This window comes from Zalophus californianus, chromosome 6 (genome assembly GCF_009762305.2).
Source record: "Zalophus californianus isolate mZalCal1 chromosome 6, mZalCal1.pri.v2, whole genome shotgun sequence".
NCBI lineage: Eukaryota > Metazoa > Chordata > Mammalia > Carnivora > Otariidae > Zalophus > Zalophus californianus.
In genome coordinates, this window is record NC_045600.1 from 137,507,608 (window position 1) to 137,526,301 (window position 18,694).

Below are 18,694 nucleotides of genomic sequence, written 5' to 3' on the forward strand. Positions count from 1 at the left end.
TCTAGCTGTATCCTGAAGAACAGTTTAAAGGAGACCTGGAGTGTATATGGATGCACTGGTTTTGGGTTTATAGCAGTAGTTTGGTGACAGCTGAAATTTAGGTATTTTCTGCATATTTAAATCTTTAAAAAAATTTTTTTTCAACAGTGTTTTCTATTTTTCAGTGTAAAAGTCTTTGGTCTCTTTTGTTAAATTTATTACTGAGAATTTTATTTTTTTTGCTGCCATTATAAGTGAGTTGCCTTTTTAAAATTTTCATTTCTCAACTACTCATTGCTGGTATACAACCTAAAGTTGACTTTAAAAAATTTTTTTAATTTAAATTCAACTAAGGGCACCGGGGTGGCTCAGTTGGTTAAGCAACTGCCTTCGGCTCAGGTCATGATCCTGGGGTCCTGGGATCAAGTCCCACACTGGGCTCCCCCTGCACTGCGGGGAGCCTGCTTCTCCTTCTCCCTCTCCCTCTGCTGCTCCTCCTGCTTGTGTTCTCTCTCTCCCTCTTCAAATAAATAATTAAAATCTTAAAAAAAATAACTTCAATTTAGTTAACACACAGTATATTATTAGTTTCAGGGGTAGAATCAGTGATTCATCAGTTGCATATAACACCCAGTGCTCATTACATCAAATGTCCTCTTTAATGCCCATCACCCAGTTACCCCATATCCCCACCCATGTCCCCTCCAGCAACCCTCTGTGTTTCCTAGAGTTAAGAGTCTCTTATGGTTTCCCTCCCTCTCTGTTTTTATTTTATTTTCCCTTCCCTTAGCTATATTCATCTGTTTTGTTTCTTAAGTTCCACATATGAGTGAGATCATATAATTGTCTTTCTCTGATTGCCTTATTTTGCTTAGCATAATATCCTCTAGTTCCATCCATGTCTTTGCAAATGACAAGATTTCATTCTTTTTGATGGCTAATATTCCATACAATTCACTTTTGTATGTTGATTTTTTTTTTCATGGCCACATTGCAGAACTTGTTCTGATAGTTTTTTTGATGGATTCTTTAAGACTTTGTATATACAAAACCAAGCCATTTGTAAATAGAGATCATTCTACTTCCTCTTTTCCAGTCTGTATGCCAGTCACTCATTCATTCCTAAATGCCCTGGCCAGAACCTCCAGTACAATGTTGAACAGAGGTGGTGAGTGAGGATGGCCATCCTTACCTTGCTTCTAATTGTGGGGTGAAAAGCATTCAGTCTTTCTCTATAGGTATCATGTTAGCTATGAGTTTTAAGTGGATCCCTTTATCAGGTGCAGAAAGTTCTCTTCTATTCCTAATGTGGTGAGTGTTTTTATCATGAAAGTGTGATGGATTTCATCAAATGCCTTTCCTGTGTTTGTTGAGACAATAATTTGGTTTTTATCCTTTATTCTGTTATTATGGTAGATTATTACATTGGTTGATTTTCAGATGTTAAACCAATCCTGCATTCCTGGGATAAATCCCGCTTGACCATGGTGTGCAGTCCTTTTAGTTTGCTCTGTTTGGTTTGCTCCTTGTAGCTTTCTACTGGCTTCTCTTCTGGTCTGTGTCTGGTTTCCACTCTTGCTTCCCTAGAGTCCTTTTTCATTTACTTTTCAAAAAATAGAGTAGCCAGAGAAACCCTAAAACATGTTAGATCATTTGCTCAAAATCCTTTAGGGAATGCTTTGCTTGGAGAGAAGTGAAGGCCTTTGCCACGCTTTCCAGGCCCTGCATGAATGGTCCCCATTCCTCCCCTCAGCTCTAGCTCCCCTCTTCGGCGCCAGAAGTCCTGTCCAGCATGCTCTTCCTTGAACAAATCAGCCTGTTGTCATTCAGAGCGTCTGAACAGGCTGCTTCTGATATTTGTATGGCAACTTCCTTTCCTCCTTTACATCTTTGTTCAGAGATGTTGCCTTCGCTAGGAGGCCTATTTTAGACAGTCTCTTAGATCTTAATCCATACTGGTACATCTGATGTCTTTACCCTGTTTTTACTTTTCCTGTTTTTCCCTTAGCATGTATCACATTTTAGAAAACAAATGTAATGTATTATTCAGGAATATATTATCTATTAACTATTTTTTTTTCATGTTAACCCTTTTGAGTGCAGAAATCTTTGCTTTATCCATTTATCCCAGCACATAGTAGGTTCTCGATAAATATCTGTTGGATGAATGAATAGCATATATAAAGCTCCTGGGCCAGAGCCTCATTTTTGGAAAATGTTCAACGAATGTTTGATGGTGCTCTCTATTCAAGTACTATTACATGGTGGGGGTAGAATAATGCAAAATGAAAGTTTCCTGTTTTCTGGAGTTTGCAGACTAGAAGAGGAGACAGATATTAATAAAATAATCACACAACTGAGTGAATAATCTCAAATCAAATTGTGCAATGAGAAAAGGGGGGGAAAGGATAAACACACCAATAAAGAACCTGGGCCTAGACTAGCGGTCAGGGAAGCCTTCCCAGAGGAGGTGACAACTAAATTAGGATTTGAAGGATGAGGTATGAGTTACAGGTGAAGGAAGAGGGAAGGTCCAGAGCATTTTAGGCTGTGGCGTTAGCAAGGACAGAGGATAAGCTATGGGAACATGTTCCAAGGCTTGGCAAAGGGCCAAAGGGGCAGAAATACAGACCGTACGTGAGAGTGATATGAGACAAGGCTGGGTGGAGGGGTGGCATCAGCCAGACTTGGTAGATCCTCCTGGACCATGTTTCAGACTTGGATTTTCATCCAAGAGCGAGATTGGGTGTGGGTTAGCAATGTGAGGGTACCCTAACCAGATATTCTTGAGAAGATCACCCTAGTTGCAGCTTGAAGAACAATTTGAAGGGGGCCTAGAGTGGATATGGATAGATTTGTTCTGGAGTCATGGCAGTAGTTAGGGGAGAGATATTCAGGTGATTTTCATTTATTCCATTTCTTTATGCTTAACTGTATTTTCTGATTTTTCTAAAATGATCATGCAACCCATTTGCATTTACTATGCAGGAAATTAAACTGCAAATTTCAACCAAGGGCTAATAACTCTAGAAACCCTAGACATTACATTTCTCAGTGAGGTCCCAGACACCCACGCACTTCGACTAGGATGGAAACAACAGAAATCAAAAGGAATGGACAACTTAAGAGTACTCTAGACATCAAAATGGGGGGGGTTTGAGAGTGTGCCCACATGTAGGTGGTAAGGTCAGGTAGGTGAGGAAGATGCATGCTCAGTTTCTCGGAAAGTAGTATTCTATTCTCTGGAAAGGGGGGGACTAGGGACGGTCATGACTTGGTGAGGAGAATATTAGGATCCTGGAATTTGACTGCTAAAGATTGCAAGAAGCTTTATGTGCTGTGTGTAACTGAAGATACCCTCCATCCCATGATCCCCATCTCCTGGTATTCTGCTCCCCTTGAGTGTGGGTGAGACCTGGGACTTGCTTCTAACCAATAGAATATGAGAAAAGTGAGGGCATGTTTGTCCTGTGATTATGTTGTGTTATGTAAGACTCTGTCTTGTTTACACACTCACTGTGGTAACTCCCTATTGATGAAGAAAGTGGTAATGTTGTGGAAGCCCACATTGCAAGGAGCAGTGAGTGGTGTCTAGGAATTGCAGGTAGCCTCTAGAAGCTGAGAATGGTCTTCAGCCAACAGACAACAAGAAACCAGGGGCCTCAGGGCTATTGCTGCAATGAAATGATACTGCCAACAGCCCGTTTGAGTGGGGAAACAGACCCTTCCCCAGTGGAGCCTTCAGATGGAGACTCAGCCCTGGCCGAGTTTCCATCTGATTACAGCCTATAAAACCATAAACAGAGAATTTAGCTAAGCCATGGATTCCTGCCCCATGGAAACTGTACGATAATAAATGAGTGCTGTTTGAAACTGCTAAGTTTGTGGTAATTTATTATACAACAATATAGATAAATACTATAGGTGGCAATTTCTAGATCTAGGCTGTCTGAGTTACAGAATATTTCACTTCCAAGAGAGAATTTGGTCATTTTGTTCCTCCATGTAGTGGGGATGGGGATTCATTTTTCTCTAGGGACCTCTCCTGACTGGAAAATGACAATCCTGCAGGCTCACCATCTACAAACACATAGACAGAGATGAACCTTCATTTCCTCATTTAGTTCTGTTAGTGATGCCATTCAAGTCCATATTACGTTTTAGGAATTGGGGTAGATTTTAATTTAATTTGACTTAATTTAATCTCTGCTTTTTCTCACTCTTCACACTGTCCCATAGGTTAGATCTTATTATACACACTTTGCAGATGTGGAAACTGAGATTTGAGGCAATCAAATAAGCCCAGAACCCAAGACCATAAAAGTGGCAGCTCTAAGCTTCAAACCCAAGCCCTGTAATTCCTCCCTCAGCAGCTCAGCTCTGGCATTCACAGACCTCTGTGGCTTGCTACCAATAGAGTTCTCTGTCCTTGTCACCATGACTACCTCTGAACATCAAAATCCACTCCAAGCTTCAGCTAAATGGTTAGAACCCTAAGGCAAGCACTGGACTCAAGCTGAAAAAGTTGTTTCTTTCATTGGCCCTGTGACACATCAATCCTGTGATGTGACCCCATACCTGTCATGTAACTGACCTCTTGAACTGTAACAGTCCTTATTTAAATGATGAAATTGGGGTACCTGGGTGGCTCAGTCAGGTAAGCATCTGCCTTTGGCTCAGGTCATGATCCCAGGGTTGGTTCGAGCCCCTCATTGGGCTCCCTGCTCAGCCGGGAGTCTGCTTCTTCCTCTGCCCACCCCCTACCCCCTGCTCATGCTCTCTCTCTCTCAAGTAAATATAAAAATAAAAACAAATGAAGAAATTGAACTACGAGCTGTATTAGACTCTTTCTAGAACTATGTTGAATACAGAGAGATCACTAGATCTCTAGAGAACTAGATCTAGAGTCTGACAGATGTAGACTTGTATCTCAGCACTACCTCTTGCTAGCTGTGGGAACATGGAACTTTACCCTTCGTGAGCGTCACTGTTTCCACTGTAGAACAGGACGGATAATTTCACCATCTGGTGTTCCCGTGAAGATTAATGGTGATGTGTGATCGTGTACGTAGGACCCTTAGCACAGGGCTTCGCATTTGTATGGGCTCCCCAAAGAGTGGTGACAAATTACTAAAGACTATTACTAAGACTAAGACTAAGACTATTATGAAGGCTCTTAAAATTTATTTCTACTTGAGGAAGTAAATTAAATTCTTAAAATTCTGTGGCTTTTTGCTCAATTCATGATAAAAGAATATTTATAAATTTCCCAGTGGTTTAAGTTTAGCTATTTTCTGAGGAGAGGTGTGGAAGTGACCTCTGACCACTAGCATCGTGATGGAGTCATCCCACCCCATTGTGAAAATAGGTAGGGTGAAGGCTTGCCACTGTGCCTTTGGGTAGTGGTGTAGTTTTCTTGGAGCAGGGTGTTCTGTAAAAATCTATTCTGTAACCCCACTCAGTGAGGTACAGTGGAGGAACGTTGATGGAGGAGGATGTTTTGGCGTCTCTACTTTCAACCCCACATGGGCATCCCAATGGGGAGGGCAAACACCATGGGGTGATGGTATGGGTTTAAACTTGGAGAAAATAAGTCCTCTCAAAAAATCCTCTTCTATAGAATCAGAGGAATTACTGGAGCCATGGGTGCTGAGTGTCCACACGCATTGGGAGGGAGTCCGAGACCCCAAAGACACTAATTTTGGGGCCCCAGTTCACCTACTCCATGCAGTGGGCTTGGTGTCTTGGAGTAGAAGTAACTGAGTATTATCTAACTCATTTAGACTTTAGCTGCTTAAATTTTTTGCTTTTTTTTCTATGTATAGCCACCAGTTGACAAAGTAGATAACCTCATTTCTGATGGGTTTTACATTCTTAGTTACACCAACAGAGCAGAAGAGAAGCAGAGAGCTATGCTCAGACAGTGGCCCGGAACTCTAGACAGTTGCCCACCAAAGAGACCAAAAATGCAGAGCCTCGGAGTGACATTCACATTAGTGGTTTGGTGCCTGGATCCCAGCACCATCTGGGAGATCAAATACTTTGTGTTTGCTCATCAGTTCATTGGTTGATTCCAGATGTTTGTTCTGTGTTCAGATCTTATATGGACACTATACATTAAACAACATTTTTTAAAAAATTGGACAGTTAGTGTTTTTATTATTGAGTTGTAAGGATTCTTTATATATTATGACTACAAGGTTTTTATCAGATAGATGATGTGCAGATATTTCCTCTCATTCTGTGGACTATCTTTTCACTTTTGGATGGTTATCATTTTCAGGACAGAAGTTTTAAAATTTTGACACACTCCAATTTACCTAATTTTCTTTTCTTTCTTGTGCTTTTGGTGTTTTATTATTATTTTAATTTTTTAAAAAATTAACATATAATGTATTATTTGTTTCAGGGGTACAGGTCTGTGATTCATCAGTATTACACAATTCACAGTGTAAACAACATTTTTATAAGCTTTTTTTTTAAAAAAGGAAAACATTTACATCACATTCCCAGTATGCACACAGGTGTGTATGTGCATTGAAATAAAAGTTTCTCAAATCATGGCTGACCTTCCCTACATGAAACAACTCTGGTCTATTCTATTCCAGTTGATACAATTTCATTAACAAAGTTAGGCAAAATCGATTACATTGATTTTACAGTCAACTGCTGGGTCACAACTTGCGGTCCAAAAAACAGTGCCTAGAAAATCTAGAGAACTTTTTGTTTCAAAACAGAACCCCCTCACCCCCTCTCCTCCTACCTCCTTGACCGCACATTCTCTGAGACCTTTAGCATAGATGCTTTGGGGGCCAACCCCGTACTCTGTTCTGGATGTGTTTCTTCATAGATATTACCTGTTTCCGTGGCTTCATTATGATCATTCTTACTGTAGTGACTCCTGAGGATATATCCCCAGCTCCAGATCTCTCTAGAATTCTGTATGTGTGCTTCTAGCATGATTCTGAAAAGTTCCATGTAGCTCTGTGCCCATCATCTTGAGATCAGCATGTCCCAGATCAAAGTGATTATCTTCTCTAAACGCCTCAGTTTCCTTCCTTGGGTGATTAATGGCTTTCTTCTTCTCCCATTTACCCTGACTAAACATTTCAGGCCATCCCTGACTGTTTACTTTGCTCTTCACAACTAGCCTGTCATCAAATCTTGTGAACTTGGCTTACAACCTTCACCTCACTCTTCCATCCTTGCTACCTTTTATTAAAAAACAAAAAACAAAAACCAAAAAACAAAAAACAAATGACTTATTACCTAAGGACTTGAATCTGATCTCTTTAGAATACTGGGTCTCAAACCTTATGTCCTAATGGCACCCCACACTGCACTACATATTGATCCCCAGTTAGGACCTGAAAAGAAAGAAGTCTTTTCTTGTTACTCAGGAATCAGCCTCACCTCTTTGACTAATATGACATTTGCCGTGTGTTTCCTGCCACATAATGTGACTGTTTGGATTCATAGTTGTTATGCTGTTACGCCATTAGGTATCTTCTAGAGGGTTTGGATCTGGGAGTCACCTTGAATCTTCTCAACATCAGAGAGTAACCAAGCCATACTGACGCTGTCCTCTAAACCAATGATTCTTCAACATCCATGTGCTTATGAATTATCTGCTGGAATACAAGTTCTGATTCAGCAGGCCAGGGATGGGGCTTAAGAGTCTATGCTTCTGCTTGGCTCCTGGGAAACTGCGAAGCTGCTGGTGGGAGCCCCGTGCTTTGAGGAGCCAGGCTGCAAGCTTTCCTTCAACCCGTCTTTCTCCATTCTCCCTCCACACCACCCTTTTATCTGTTGCCCTTGTCACCTCACGTCCTCCTGACTGGTCTGCCTTCTGCCTGCCCCTCCCCACCTCTCATGTGTCCCTCGTAAAACTATGATCTAATGGATCATTACCTCTGCAGCGAACTCCCCAAAACAGAAGTGCTGTGCAAATCAGAAATGCAGGGTCACCTTACAGACCTGGCCTGTGATCTAGGAAGAAGCTGGGTACTTTGCTCGGAAGATCCTCATTCTTTCTTTCCATGCTTCCTTTTCTGCTAACCCCCTTGATGTGGCTACTCTACTACCCCCCACACCCCTAGGACTGATTTTCCTTTTGCACCAGCCCAACCCAGGCCCTACGCACTGTGACTCCTAGATTTGGCACACTGCCTTGGGGTTCCCAGTAACACTTTCCGCGTGTTTCTTTTTGTTGTTGTTGTTGTTTTTTAAAGATTTATTTATTTGAGAGAGAGAGAGAGAGAGAGAGAGAGAGCACAAGCGGGGGAGGGGCAGTGGGAGAGGGAGAAGCAGACTCCCTGCTGAGCAGGGAGCCCGATGTGGGACTCAATCCCAGGACCCTGAGATCATGACCTGAGCAGAAGGCAGATGCTTAACCGAATGAGTCACCCAGGCACCCTTCAATGTGTTTCTTCTTAAATCCATGGTTGCCAGATTATGTGGGGTTACAAAAGAGAGGGGCTGAAGAAGCCAAAAGGTGATTAGAAGAAAACATGATTGGGAGGGATAAATGACATGGCCCATCGGTAACAACTAGCCTCACCTTCTTGCTGACTGCCCTGCGGTTTTGCCAGTCTGTCGGAGCTGGGGGTCCCCCCTGCCATGGGTTTGCTCTGGGGCTGGTGAGTCCCAGACCACTGATACTGTAGGATTCCTCTGTCGGTTGTGGGAAGCCATGATGTCTAAGTGCTAGATTTTTATTTAATTTTATTTTAGTTTAACTCATTATCTTTATTTTTACTGCCAGCTCTATTGCTCAGTATTAGATAATATATTGCAAAGAGGAGTGTCTTTGATCAAGCAGGCAGAGGCCAGGGCAGGGCTAGTGTAGGAGACTCAGGAGAATAACAGGTGTGCAGGAAGCAGAGGTGGGAAGTGAGGTTCCTGGGTGGGGGTCCCATTCTGTCTAATGTCTGAAGTCTTGGAAGGGTGACCCAGGCTCGTTGACCTGTTCCCCCAATCCTCAGGGTTGGGAGGGAGTGTGGGGAAGCAAATCACTCTCTAACAGGCCTTAAGGATAAGTTACTAGGACTGTGCAGAATACTCCTTTTCTTAAAAAAAAAAAAAAAAAAAAAAAAAGCAAACAGGCAACAAACCCTCCCTCCCAGAATCACACCATTGTGTCTTTAACCTTGAAGTTTCCTTCTGTCCAGCGAGTGGGTCTTTGTGTGACCTTCGCAGGCTCAGGGCACAGACTAAAGTGTCACTAAGATATGGGCCAAAGGCATTTTTATTCTTATCTGCCTCCCATTGCTGCAAAGGTTGTGAAATTCTTCCATGCAAGAAAACAATGAATTTGGCAGAAAAATCATGACATAACCGTTTTCCCCTCTAAGGAACCAGCATTGCTTTCCAGCGTGTGAATGTTTTCCCTTGTGTCCCCAGGGCCATGAGTGTTTTAAGAAGTTTTCACTGCAATGCTGCCTTCACTCAGCCTTCATGTCCCACCCCCTCCCAGCCCATCCACCAGAGTCGCCAGGGTTCCCGAGTATAAACCAAGAGACTGACAAGAGCCCTGGCAGGGATGAGCAACAGAAATACAAGGAGCATAGTGTAAGGAAGGTGGTGGAAGGTGGGAGGCAAGACGGGGAGGGGAAGGTATTTTCAGCAGCAGCGGGGACTCCTGAGACCCATTATCAAGACAGACACTTTGCTTGGAGCAATTTCTGCATTTATGCCTCTTTAATGGTCAGTGGTGCAATCAATAGAATGCCTGCTCCCTGGTTAATAATGGGGCTGTTAGGTGGCAGCAATGAGCCTGCTGGCTTTGGGATCTGTGGGCTGACAAAAAGACCATTGAACATTGACTTTTTCACTTTTCTTTCTCTTTCCCCAGGGCAGCCACCGAAGTTCTAGCAGCATTGCTGAAATCCAGTAAGCACCTCTTTTGAAAAGTGATTATTTCTTTCCCCTCTGAGTTCAGTGAAAGATGCTTTCTGTATCTCCATGGCTCATTTTCAGCCTGGAAGGCAATAGAGCCATTCCTGGGTCTTCGGGGTGAGATGGAGAATATTATGGCTGTTCCATGCACAAGGCTGCAAAGAGAGAGTTAGTATCTGTCCATGTGGGCATGCCTACGCATAGTGCCGTCGAGGCAATTTATTCTAAAGGGAGTGTGTTGTCTTCTGCAGCCCTGAGGAACTCTCTAGTTCCTTCTAACAGGGCGAGTGGGCCCTTAAGCATTGTTGGAATAAAGTCCCGTTTCCATTAGGATTGTCCTGTAGAAGAAAAGGTGACGGCACTGGGTGGGTGGGAAGCAGGACTCTTGCCTTTGCTTCTGATCCCAGTTCATGACTCTGTATTCTTGGGCAGGTGGGGTGTTGGGAGTCCCTTGGACAGTGTAGATTCTAATAACAAATTTATATTAAAAAGTTGGCTCTCTTCTCAGTTACTTGAGTGATAGCAAAAGAATAGCTCTGGGGGTCTGAATAATTTGAAGATTTTTTTTGTTTTGTTTTGTTTTTTTGCCTAGTAGCCCTGATCTAATTACATTGGGAATCAGTTTCATGTGTGCAATATATTAGAAGGCACTATGCACTTGGGAGTGAAGAAGTCTTAGTGTAATTTTTTATTTTTTTATTTTTTTCCCCTCCTTACCTCTTCATCTATTTTAATTTGGTGCCTTGGAAACCTGTTCCTTCAATTGTGATATTTGTTTCTCTATTGGGAGCCCAAGGCCTGTGGGTAATAGGTGAACTTTAATAAAACTTTTAAATAAATAAATAAAAATAAAAACACCTTTTCCCCCCAACCATAGATCTCTGTCAACTCTTGGCACAGAGAAAGCCGTATCACATAGCACTTCCTTTTGTAGGCTGAAGGAAAAAAAGAAATTAAAGCTTGAATTCATTTGGTCAGTTGGAACGTGATACAGTACACAGGCATGCGTGCTCATGGCTCTGTGTCCTGCAGGTGGAATGGAGGTATTTTGCAGCAGGCTGGCATCAAGGTTCTTGTTATTTACCTACCCGCCCTGCAACAACTCGTGATGATAACAGGTGTTTGGTGCTGGAAGAGTTCTGGGATTGCGGGAAGTAAGGGAGCTGAGAGGGGCCGGAGGAGCCAGCCCGGTCTAGGTGGGAGAGGCCTCCATGTCTCACAGCAAGAGAGCCCTGAAACTGGAGAAAGGCTGATGTCCTTTTCTATACACACACACACACACACACACACACACACACACACACACACACACACACACACACACACACACACACACCCCCACCCCCACACCCTTCTCAGCCTTTAGGCTTAGAGTCGAGTGTCCTGAGGCACAGCGTATCCACCATGTGTAGAAATCTGAAAGCAGGCACATGCCCGTTATTAACTATTTCCATACAGGGCACCAGGCATGGACCCAGGGGAAACCAAAAAGCAGTGACAATATACTGACTAATTCAGGCTTCGAACACGTAGCCAGGTTTTCAAAAACGCTGGCTGTCCTTAGCAAAGTGAGCATGCTATGCTAGCGGATCAACTTTAACAAAGTTTCTTACTTCTGCTTTGCCTTCAGAGCTCAGGTCAGACCTTTTCTCTAGAAAAACTTTCCCTGGGGTGCCTGGGTGGCTTAGTCGGTTGAGCGGCCGACTCTAGATTTTGGCTCAGGTCATGATCTCGGGGTCCTGGGATCGAGCTTTGGGTTGGGCTCTGCACTCAGTGGGGAGCCTGCTTGAGGATTTCTCTCCCTCTCCCTCTGCCCCTCCCCTTGCTTTCACTCTCTGTCTCTCTAAAATCAATAAATGAATCTTAAAAAAAAAGTACTTTTGCAGGCACGGGTCATCTTTGTGGATCGCTGAATTATTTGCATCAGCACAATGAAAAGCTTGAAATAAACTTGTGGACTAAACATTAAAACTAATGAATGATTTCTGAATGAATATATATGAATGAATAAAATGAACGAACGATACTTATATGTATGAAAATGGTAGTACTGCCCTCTACTACCTGAACCCAACAACCCACACATAGAACCAATGATCTTAACATTTGTGGTTCTAATGTCTATATAACTATATTAATAGACTATTGGGGAACTGATAGCCTACTATCCTCTGCATATAAAACATGTTTTATTGTCCCACTAGAAGGGTGTCTGGGGTTATTTGCTAATTCTGCTTAGCTGTCTGCACAGACCTTTGTCTGGATCTTAGGTTCTTTATAACATGACAGAGTTGGATGAAAGTTTCTCTACCATTCTTTTGATCACTGAATACTCCACCTTAATATACATCAGGGTTTCTGAACCTTGACACTCCTGCATGACGGATGGGATAATTCTTAGTTGTTGAGGCCTATTCTGTGCATTTCAGAATGTTTAGCAGCATCCCTCACCTTGACTTACCAGATGCCAGTAGCACTCCCAGTTAAAAAGAACAAAATTGTCTATAGACACCACCAAATGTGCCCTGGGAGGTCAAAATTGCCTCCTATTGAAAATCACTGATGTAGATTGGACCAACCCAAAGGTTGAAGACCTTTCAAGGTTTCAGATGACCTCTCCCCAAATACTTTATTGGTATCTCATAGAAGTGCTCTTTTTGCACAACTGATCTGAAATTCCCCAGCGTTGGTGCCATTCCTGTGGGTTTAAAAGAGGTAAAAATACCGATGGCGGAACGTCACTACTGGACATGCAGAAACTACTTGGGAAGGAGCAGGTTCTACAGATCTAGAGGGTCTTAGAACAAGGAGGCCAAATAGGTTACATTACGAGTGCCAACTCCCACATGTGGGCGGAAGGATTCTGAGATCATATTTGAGCTCAGCAGGAAAGATATTTGAAATAGCAAAGTCTGTCATGGATCTGGGGAGGAGCAGTAACAGAACACCAGGTTGTCGCCATCTTTGTTCTACCAGCGTAACCAAAGTATCGCGTGGCCTGGAGGGTCTGGGTAGGGATGGTACCACTCCACTTAGGCTGCGGTTGCTGTGGGGCAGGTGTGTGTCACGGAATTCTCTAGTTGCTTCGTATTGTCTTCACGCATAGTTAAGACCCGACATGGAGTGTCTGTCAATTTGGATCCCGGGTGGGTTTGTTTTCAGATGGACCTAAATTCAAGAAGTCAGTTTCTGCCTAAAATTGAAACCCTCACCATCTGGCACTGGATATCTGGGAATGTTTATGTGAACCTTTAGTTCCTAAACACATAATCCTTTTGGCTAGTGATTAGTCTGGTCTTGATGCTTGCTTGTCGTATGAAAGTTGGCACTGTAACGTATCTCTGTAATTGCTTCACAAAGGAAGGGCATTCCTCCGTCAAAATAAAGCTGGAAGGACCTGTCTTACTACCTTGGGGGCAGTCAGTGCTTCTGTGGCAATAGACTTGGGTGGCCTTGGCCATCTGAGGCCAGTAAGGTCCTCTCTGTGCCTAATGGGTATAGAGACTAGCTGGAGGACACAAGAAGCCAGTGTAGGATAGGTGGATGGCAAGAAGAGGGAAATGAACCAGAAGACATCTCTTTTCTCTTTCCCTTCCTGAGCGATAGCAGGCAAAATAAGCTTGGACATCCCAGACTGCTATTCCAATTGTCTCCGCAATTTAGGATGCCAAAAATGAAGTTATTGCCCATTCAAGGGACCTTTTTGTAGGTGCAGGGGCTAGAAAGGTCTAATCCAAATCCCATACCTTTCGTGGCATCCATTTCTCCTCTCTGCTCACAGGTGCACAAACCCTACTTCAATTTCCCTGTACAGAAAGTGTTGCCCTTTGATGCGTTAGCCTACGCAAAAACTCTTAACTTTTCATTACCAAAACTTAATAAAGGCTTTGATTAAGAAATCGTGCTTCTAGTGCAGGCAATTTTTTTCCCCTCTAATAAACCCAAGCAACATATTGTCCTTTGTCTCTCTCCATCTTATGGATTTCCTCCCATCTGCCTTTCCCTCCGCCTGTACGTCTGTGTTTCTTTTCCCCTCATTCTCTTCTCCTTTTCTCACTGTCTGCTCCCTCCTCTCCCCTGCCCCACCTCTCCTTCTCTCTTTTCGCTCCATAACACCCCTTCCATGAGCATTAGGTATAAATGCAGGGTTGAAAAATTGCGCAGCCTTTGGAAGCGGCACTTGAACGAGTGTGGCATCCTGCCTGCCTAATTTGTACTGGCCCCAGCAATGAATCTTCAGATAACGCCTTGGTATTAACCTTGCTGCTCAGATTTAAAGGTCATATTCCCACTATAAGGAATCCCCTGCAACCCCTCCTGGTTCAGGCCCCAAATCTCAAGAAGAAGGGGATGGTTTTACTTCAGACTACTCTCCAACTTAAGAATTAGCATTTAGAGGAGTCTGGAAGTTTGCAGACTGTGAGGGCCTGGGGAGGGTGCTGGAAATAGGGAAGTAAGTTAATAAAGGAAGGGAAATGAGGTGGAGGGAGGGAGAAATGCGAGGGAGCTAATGGGAGGTTTGGCAGGAAGATGAGACTTAGTCACTAGTCTTCCTAGTTAATGCTCTGTCTGGCTGGCTGGCCTCCGGGACAGGCCGTCAGCCTGTTGCGCTGGGTGTGGGGGAAGGGAGGGCCTTCTAGTGCCCAGGGCCCTGATCCTGTAGAGACATCCTCATGCTCTCAGCAGGGTCTACTGAGGCCTGGCTGTCAGCAGGGCAGTGACGGAAGCGTATTATGGCTAGACAGTTGCTTAGCTGCAAAATGTCAAAGAATGAGCCATTTTTTTTTTTTTTTTGAGATGCACCCGCCTAAGGCTTTTGTAGGACTTGTAGGAGCTCTGAAGAGTTCTCAGAATGACAGTTTGTGTTTTAGGATGCTTGGCATTGTGATTCCTGTGATCTTATGGTGATACACAAGGAGCAGGGGATCAGCGCAGCCTTGGTGGGACTCACATGTACCATCTGGGTTCCTGTGGGGCCTGTCCTCCTGTGTTGTGCCCACATAGTGCGATTTCCTCTTCTGTTACCAGGTGAGGGCCATGGGGTCAGACAATCAGAGCTGGAAAAGACCTTGGAGGTTGGTTTAGTGCGGTGGTATTCAAACTTTTTTTTTTGTAGAGAGCTCAGAGCCCTGTCTGTCCATTTCCCCTGATTTCCCCCCAAGATGGCCTCACAGACACATTCACAAAAATATAGGGCCCCTGAGAATCCGGAAGACTATTGATCTTTTAAAAAAAATTGAAATATACTTGACATAAAACATTGTGTAAATGTAATAATGCAGGTTGATTTGATACCTTTATGTATTGTAATTGTCGTTATAGCAATAATTTGTACCTCTGTCATGTCACATAATTATCAATTCTTTTTAGTGGTTGGAATAATTAAGATCAAATCTTCTAGCAAGTTTGGTGGTTATGACACAGTGTTGTAGTCTATATCCCAGAAAACTATTGGCATTATCCACCCCCCATCTCCTCATTTCCACATGGGGAAACTGAAGACCAGAGAGAGGGGGTGACCCCCCCCCCAGATCTCTGAGACTTTGAAAGTTTCTTATCCAGATGACACTTACTCCTTCTTTAGGTCTAGCACAAATACCTCTGTCTGGGGTTTTTCTGAATACTACCCAGCCCCACCTCTGCCCAGCATTAGATTCCGTTAAACCTTTTTATAGAACCTTGTATTTACACCTCTAAGAACTAACCATACTGTAATCAATGATTCCTGTATCTTTGTATATGTGTATGTGTGTATGCATTTTTACTACTGGGTATAGCTCCATGAGGGCTGGGGTCCCTACTGTATCCTCCATACTTCGCATTGGGCTGTGCCCAGAGCTGGTAACACATTACTGGAGGAAGGATTCTAGTTCCTTGAGATTTAAGTCTCATTCACTTATTTTCAATATACCTTAGTGAAGAGGCCAGCCCAATTCCTGTTCCCGGAAAGAATCAAATTGTGGTGTGATTATACACTCAATGTCTCTTCTTCCGCCATATCTTTTGGAGAAGCATGCAGTATATTTCGTGACGAACCAAAAATCTGCTTCAAATGATATTGACAGATCTTTGCATTTGTCACCCTGGGATGGACTGCGGGAATCGACTTTGTATGAATGCAGAATAACAAACTACATCCATCACACTGCTGGGTGGAAATGACAACACAGAGATCTACAGTTTATTGAGTTCTTAGTGTGTCAACCACTGTATATATATTTAGTCTATCAAGCAGGGGTTATAATCCCCATTTTATAGGCATAAGACCTGAGGTTTGGGAAACGTGTGTAATGCACACTGCTCGTGGGCTGGCCCGCCATGCCAGTCTCCATGCTGGGGCCTGAGCCTTGTGCATTCCAAGAAGAGAATAATGATGATAGGCTCATTTAGCCCAAAGAGGACAAGACCAAAAGCTGAAAGGAAGCTACATAAATACTTTCTAAGTATCTGAAGGATTTTTTGGGGTGGGGGGCAGGAGCATCTGCCATTTAGTTGAGAAAAGAGCAGTGCATGGTCCATCCCATATAAGCGTCGGAATGGGACCTGCTAAGAGGTGCCCAACACAGCAGCATGGCCGTGCAAGGGACCAGAATGTCTGCTGCAAGGCTGAGCATCAGGGCGAATCTGATGAATGATGGGGTGAGGGAGAGGAAGGGAACCGGACAGGAAGAATCACAGACTCCCATTATGTCATTCTGTGTTCAAGTTGGCACATTGGTTTTTTTTGTTTTTTTTTCTTTTTAACCCCCCTTGACTCAAAGTTCAGAACTCCCTGCCAAATATTTCTGTCTTTTGCACAAGTACATAAAATATTTTTAAGGTTTAAGCTGAAAGGATACCACCTCTCGCCCTTGCTCCACTTCCTTGCCCCCTGGGTCAGACTCCTCCCACGCTGGGTGGGCAGACAGGGACTGGCCAGACGGCGGCATGTGTAATTCCTCTTCTTGCCACGTGGTGGTGCTGTTCTTTTAGTTATCTTGGCCACAGCGGTGGACTATTTATTTTCAGTGAGTAATTTGTTTATCAGGAGGTTATTTTAATCTAATTTTGGCCATATTTGCTATTCCACACTATCTGTACTTCCCAGCGTTAGCAGCTTGCATGTCTTGAAGGAAATTAGCTGAAGATGGTCTCAGAGGCATTTGCTCAGCTGTTATTTAGGGGAGTTGGGAGGAGGCAGGGTGAGTGGAGCCCTGGGTTGGAAAAGCCTCTGGAATTTGTTGCATCCCCAGTGATGTGAGCATGATTGAGCAGGACTTATGGAGGGCGGGGAGCATCCCCAGCAGCTTTTTTGAGGGCTGCCTCTGGTGAGCAGCAACAAATCTTGCAGTTACCTTTCCCCATCTCCCTCATGCCCTTCTGATAACCTGTCTCTTCCCTGCTTTTGCTGCCAAGGCCAAAGGCACCACTTAAGGGAAATGCCTGTCTGCCTTCTCACAGCCCACAAGCATCCCTTATCCACTTAATACGTTTCTTGAACTGTTTACTGCCGCCCCTGCAGGACCTAGGAAGCACGGTGGGGTGTGGGAAGAGAATTACAGTTTGTTAGAGTACTTCAAGGAACAGCAATCATGACTATTGATTACAGAGCCCAAAACTTGCCAGGTACCTTACATGCCCATTTTACATACAAGGAAGGTATAGCGAGAAAGGTTCATGAATTTTCCCAAGGTCTCCAGCAAGGTCAGCAGAGAGCTAGGATTTGAACCCGGTTATGACTGTCTCTAAAGCAGAAAGCCTTTATATTTCAGAGGCGATCTGCGCCCTCCACATGGAGCTGGGGAAACCTGGACTCTGCTTTTTGATGCCCTGTGTGCTCTTAAATTACTTCTTCATCATTGCACTTGACTTTAGCTTGGCTTTGCAAAAATGGGAGGGCTCCACAAGATGAGTAGTTTGAGGATGCCTCAGTAGAAGATTCCTTTTACAAAAAAAAAAAAAAAATGAAATGACACATCTTAAACACATAAAATGGAAGCAGAAGTGGGAGCTCTCAGTGAATGATGGCCTGGTCCATCGCTACCCTCTCTTTCCCTGGCTGGCTGGCTGGCTGGCTGGCTGGCTGGCTTACTTACTTTATTTGTGTTTATTATTGAAGTATAGTTGCCATACACTGTTCTATTAGTTTCAGATGCGCAACATAGTGATTCCACAATTCTGTACATCATGCAGTGCTCACCACAATAAAGGTAGTCACCATCTGTCACCATCCAACGTTATTACGGTATTATTGATCATATTCCCTATGCTCTACTTTAATCCCCATGACTAACTTATTGTATAACTCCCTTCAGTAGCTCTTGATTGCCTCTGAGAAATGTCCATGGAAGTTCCTTGGGGCTTAAAGGAATCAAGTTTGAAAACTTCTGAAATAAATATTCACAGGACACTCTAAGAGCTCAGTCCGTTGTCTGAGATCATGGTTTAAAGATGTGTGGACACATCCTTCAGGCAGTTTGAAGAGTGTGCTCGTTTTTACTATGCGGTGGTCATAAGGAAGGGCTGGTGTGACTCAGGGAATGACCCAAAATGTTATGTTCATTAGTGAGCCCTACTGGAGGAATTGGTATTAAGGGACTTAATTAAACAACTGAACCAAGTCTAATTAAATGGGGAGTTTCAGCAGCCAGTTGAGATTGTCATGGTTGGTAGTATGGGCAGAATGGTGAACCACCCTCCCAAGATGGCCAGGGTGTTTGGAGGCACCCACACTGCATCTAACAGAGCTGTGGATGGTGGTGTTGAGTTTTTCCTGCTGGACACAAAAGTGTTGGCACATAAAATATTGTTGTAATGAGAGTGGAACCAGTCCTGGTTC

At 43.6% G+C, this 18,694-nt stretch overlaps 1 protein-coding gene across 1 annotated transcript in view; it reads left to right on the forward strand.

Moving 5' to 3' along the window:
- AGBL1 (ATP/GTP binding protein like 1) overlaps positions 1-18,694 on the forward strand; it is a 724,399-nt gene that overhangs the window by 68,733 nt on the left and 636,972 nt on the right. Inside the window, exon 6 of the mRNA XM_035728075.1 lies at positions 9,833-9,870. Coding sequence (XP_035583968.1) covers positions 9,833-9,870 — 38 coding nt within the window. The remainder of the gene's footprint in view (positions 1-9,832; positions 9,871-18,694) is intronic.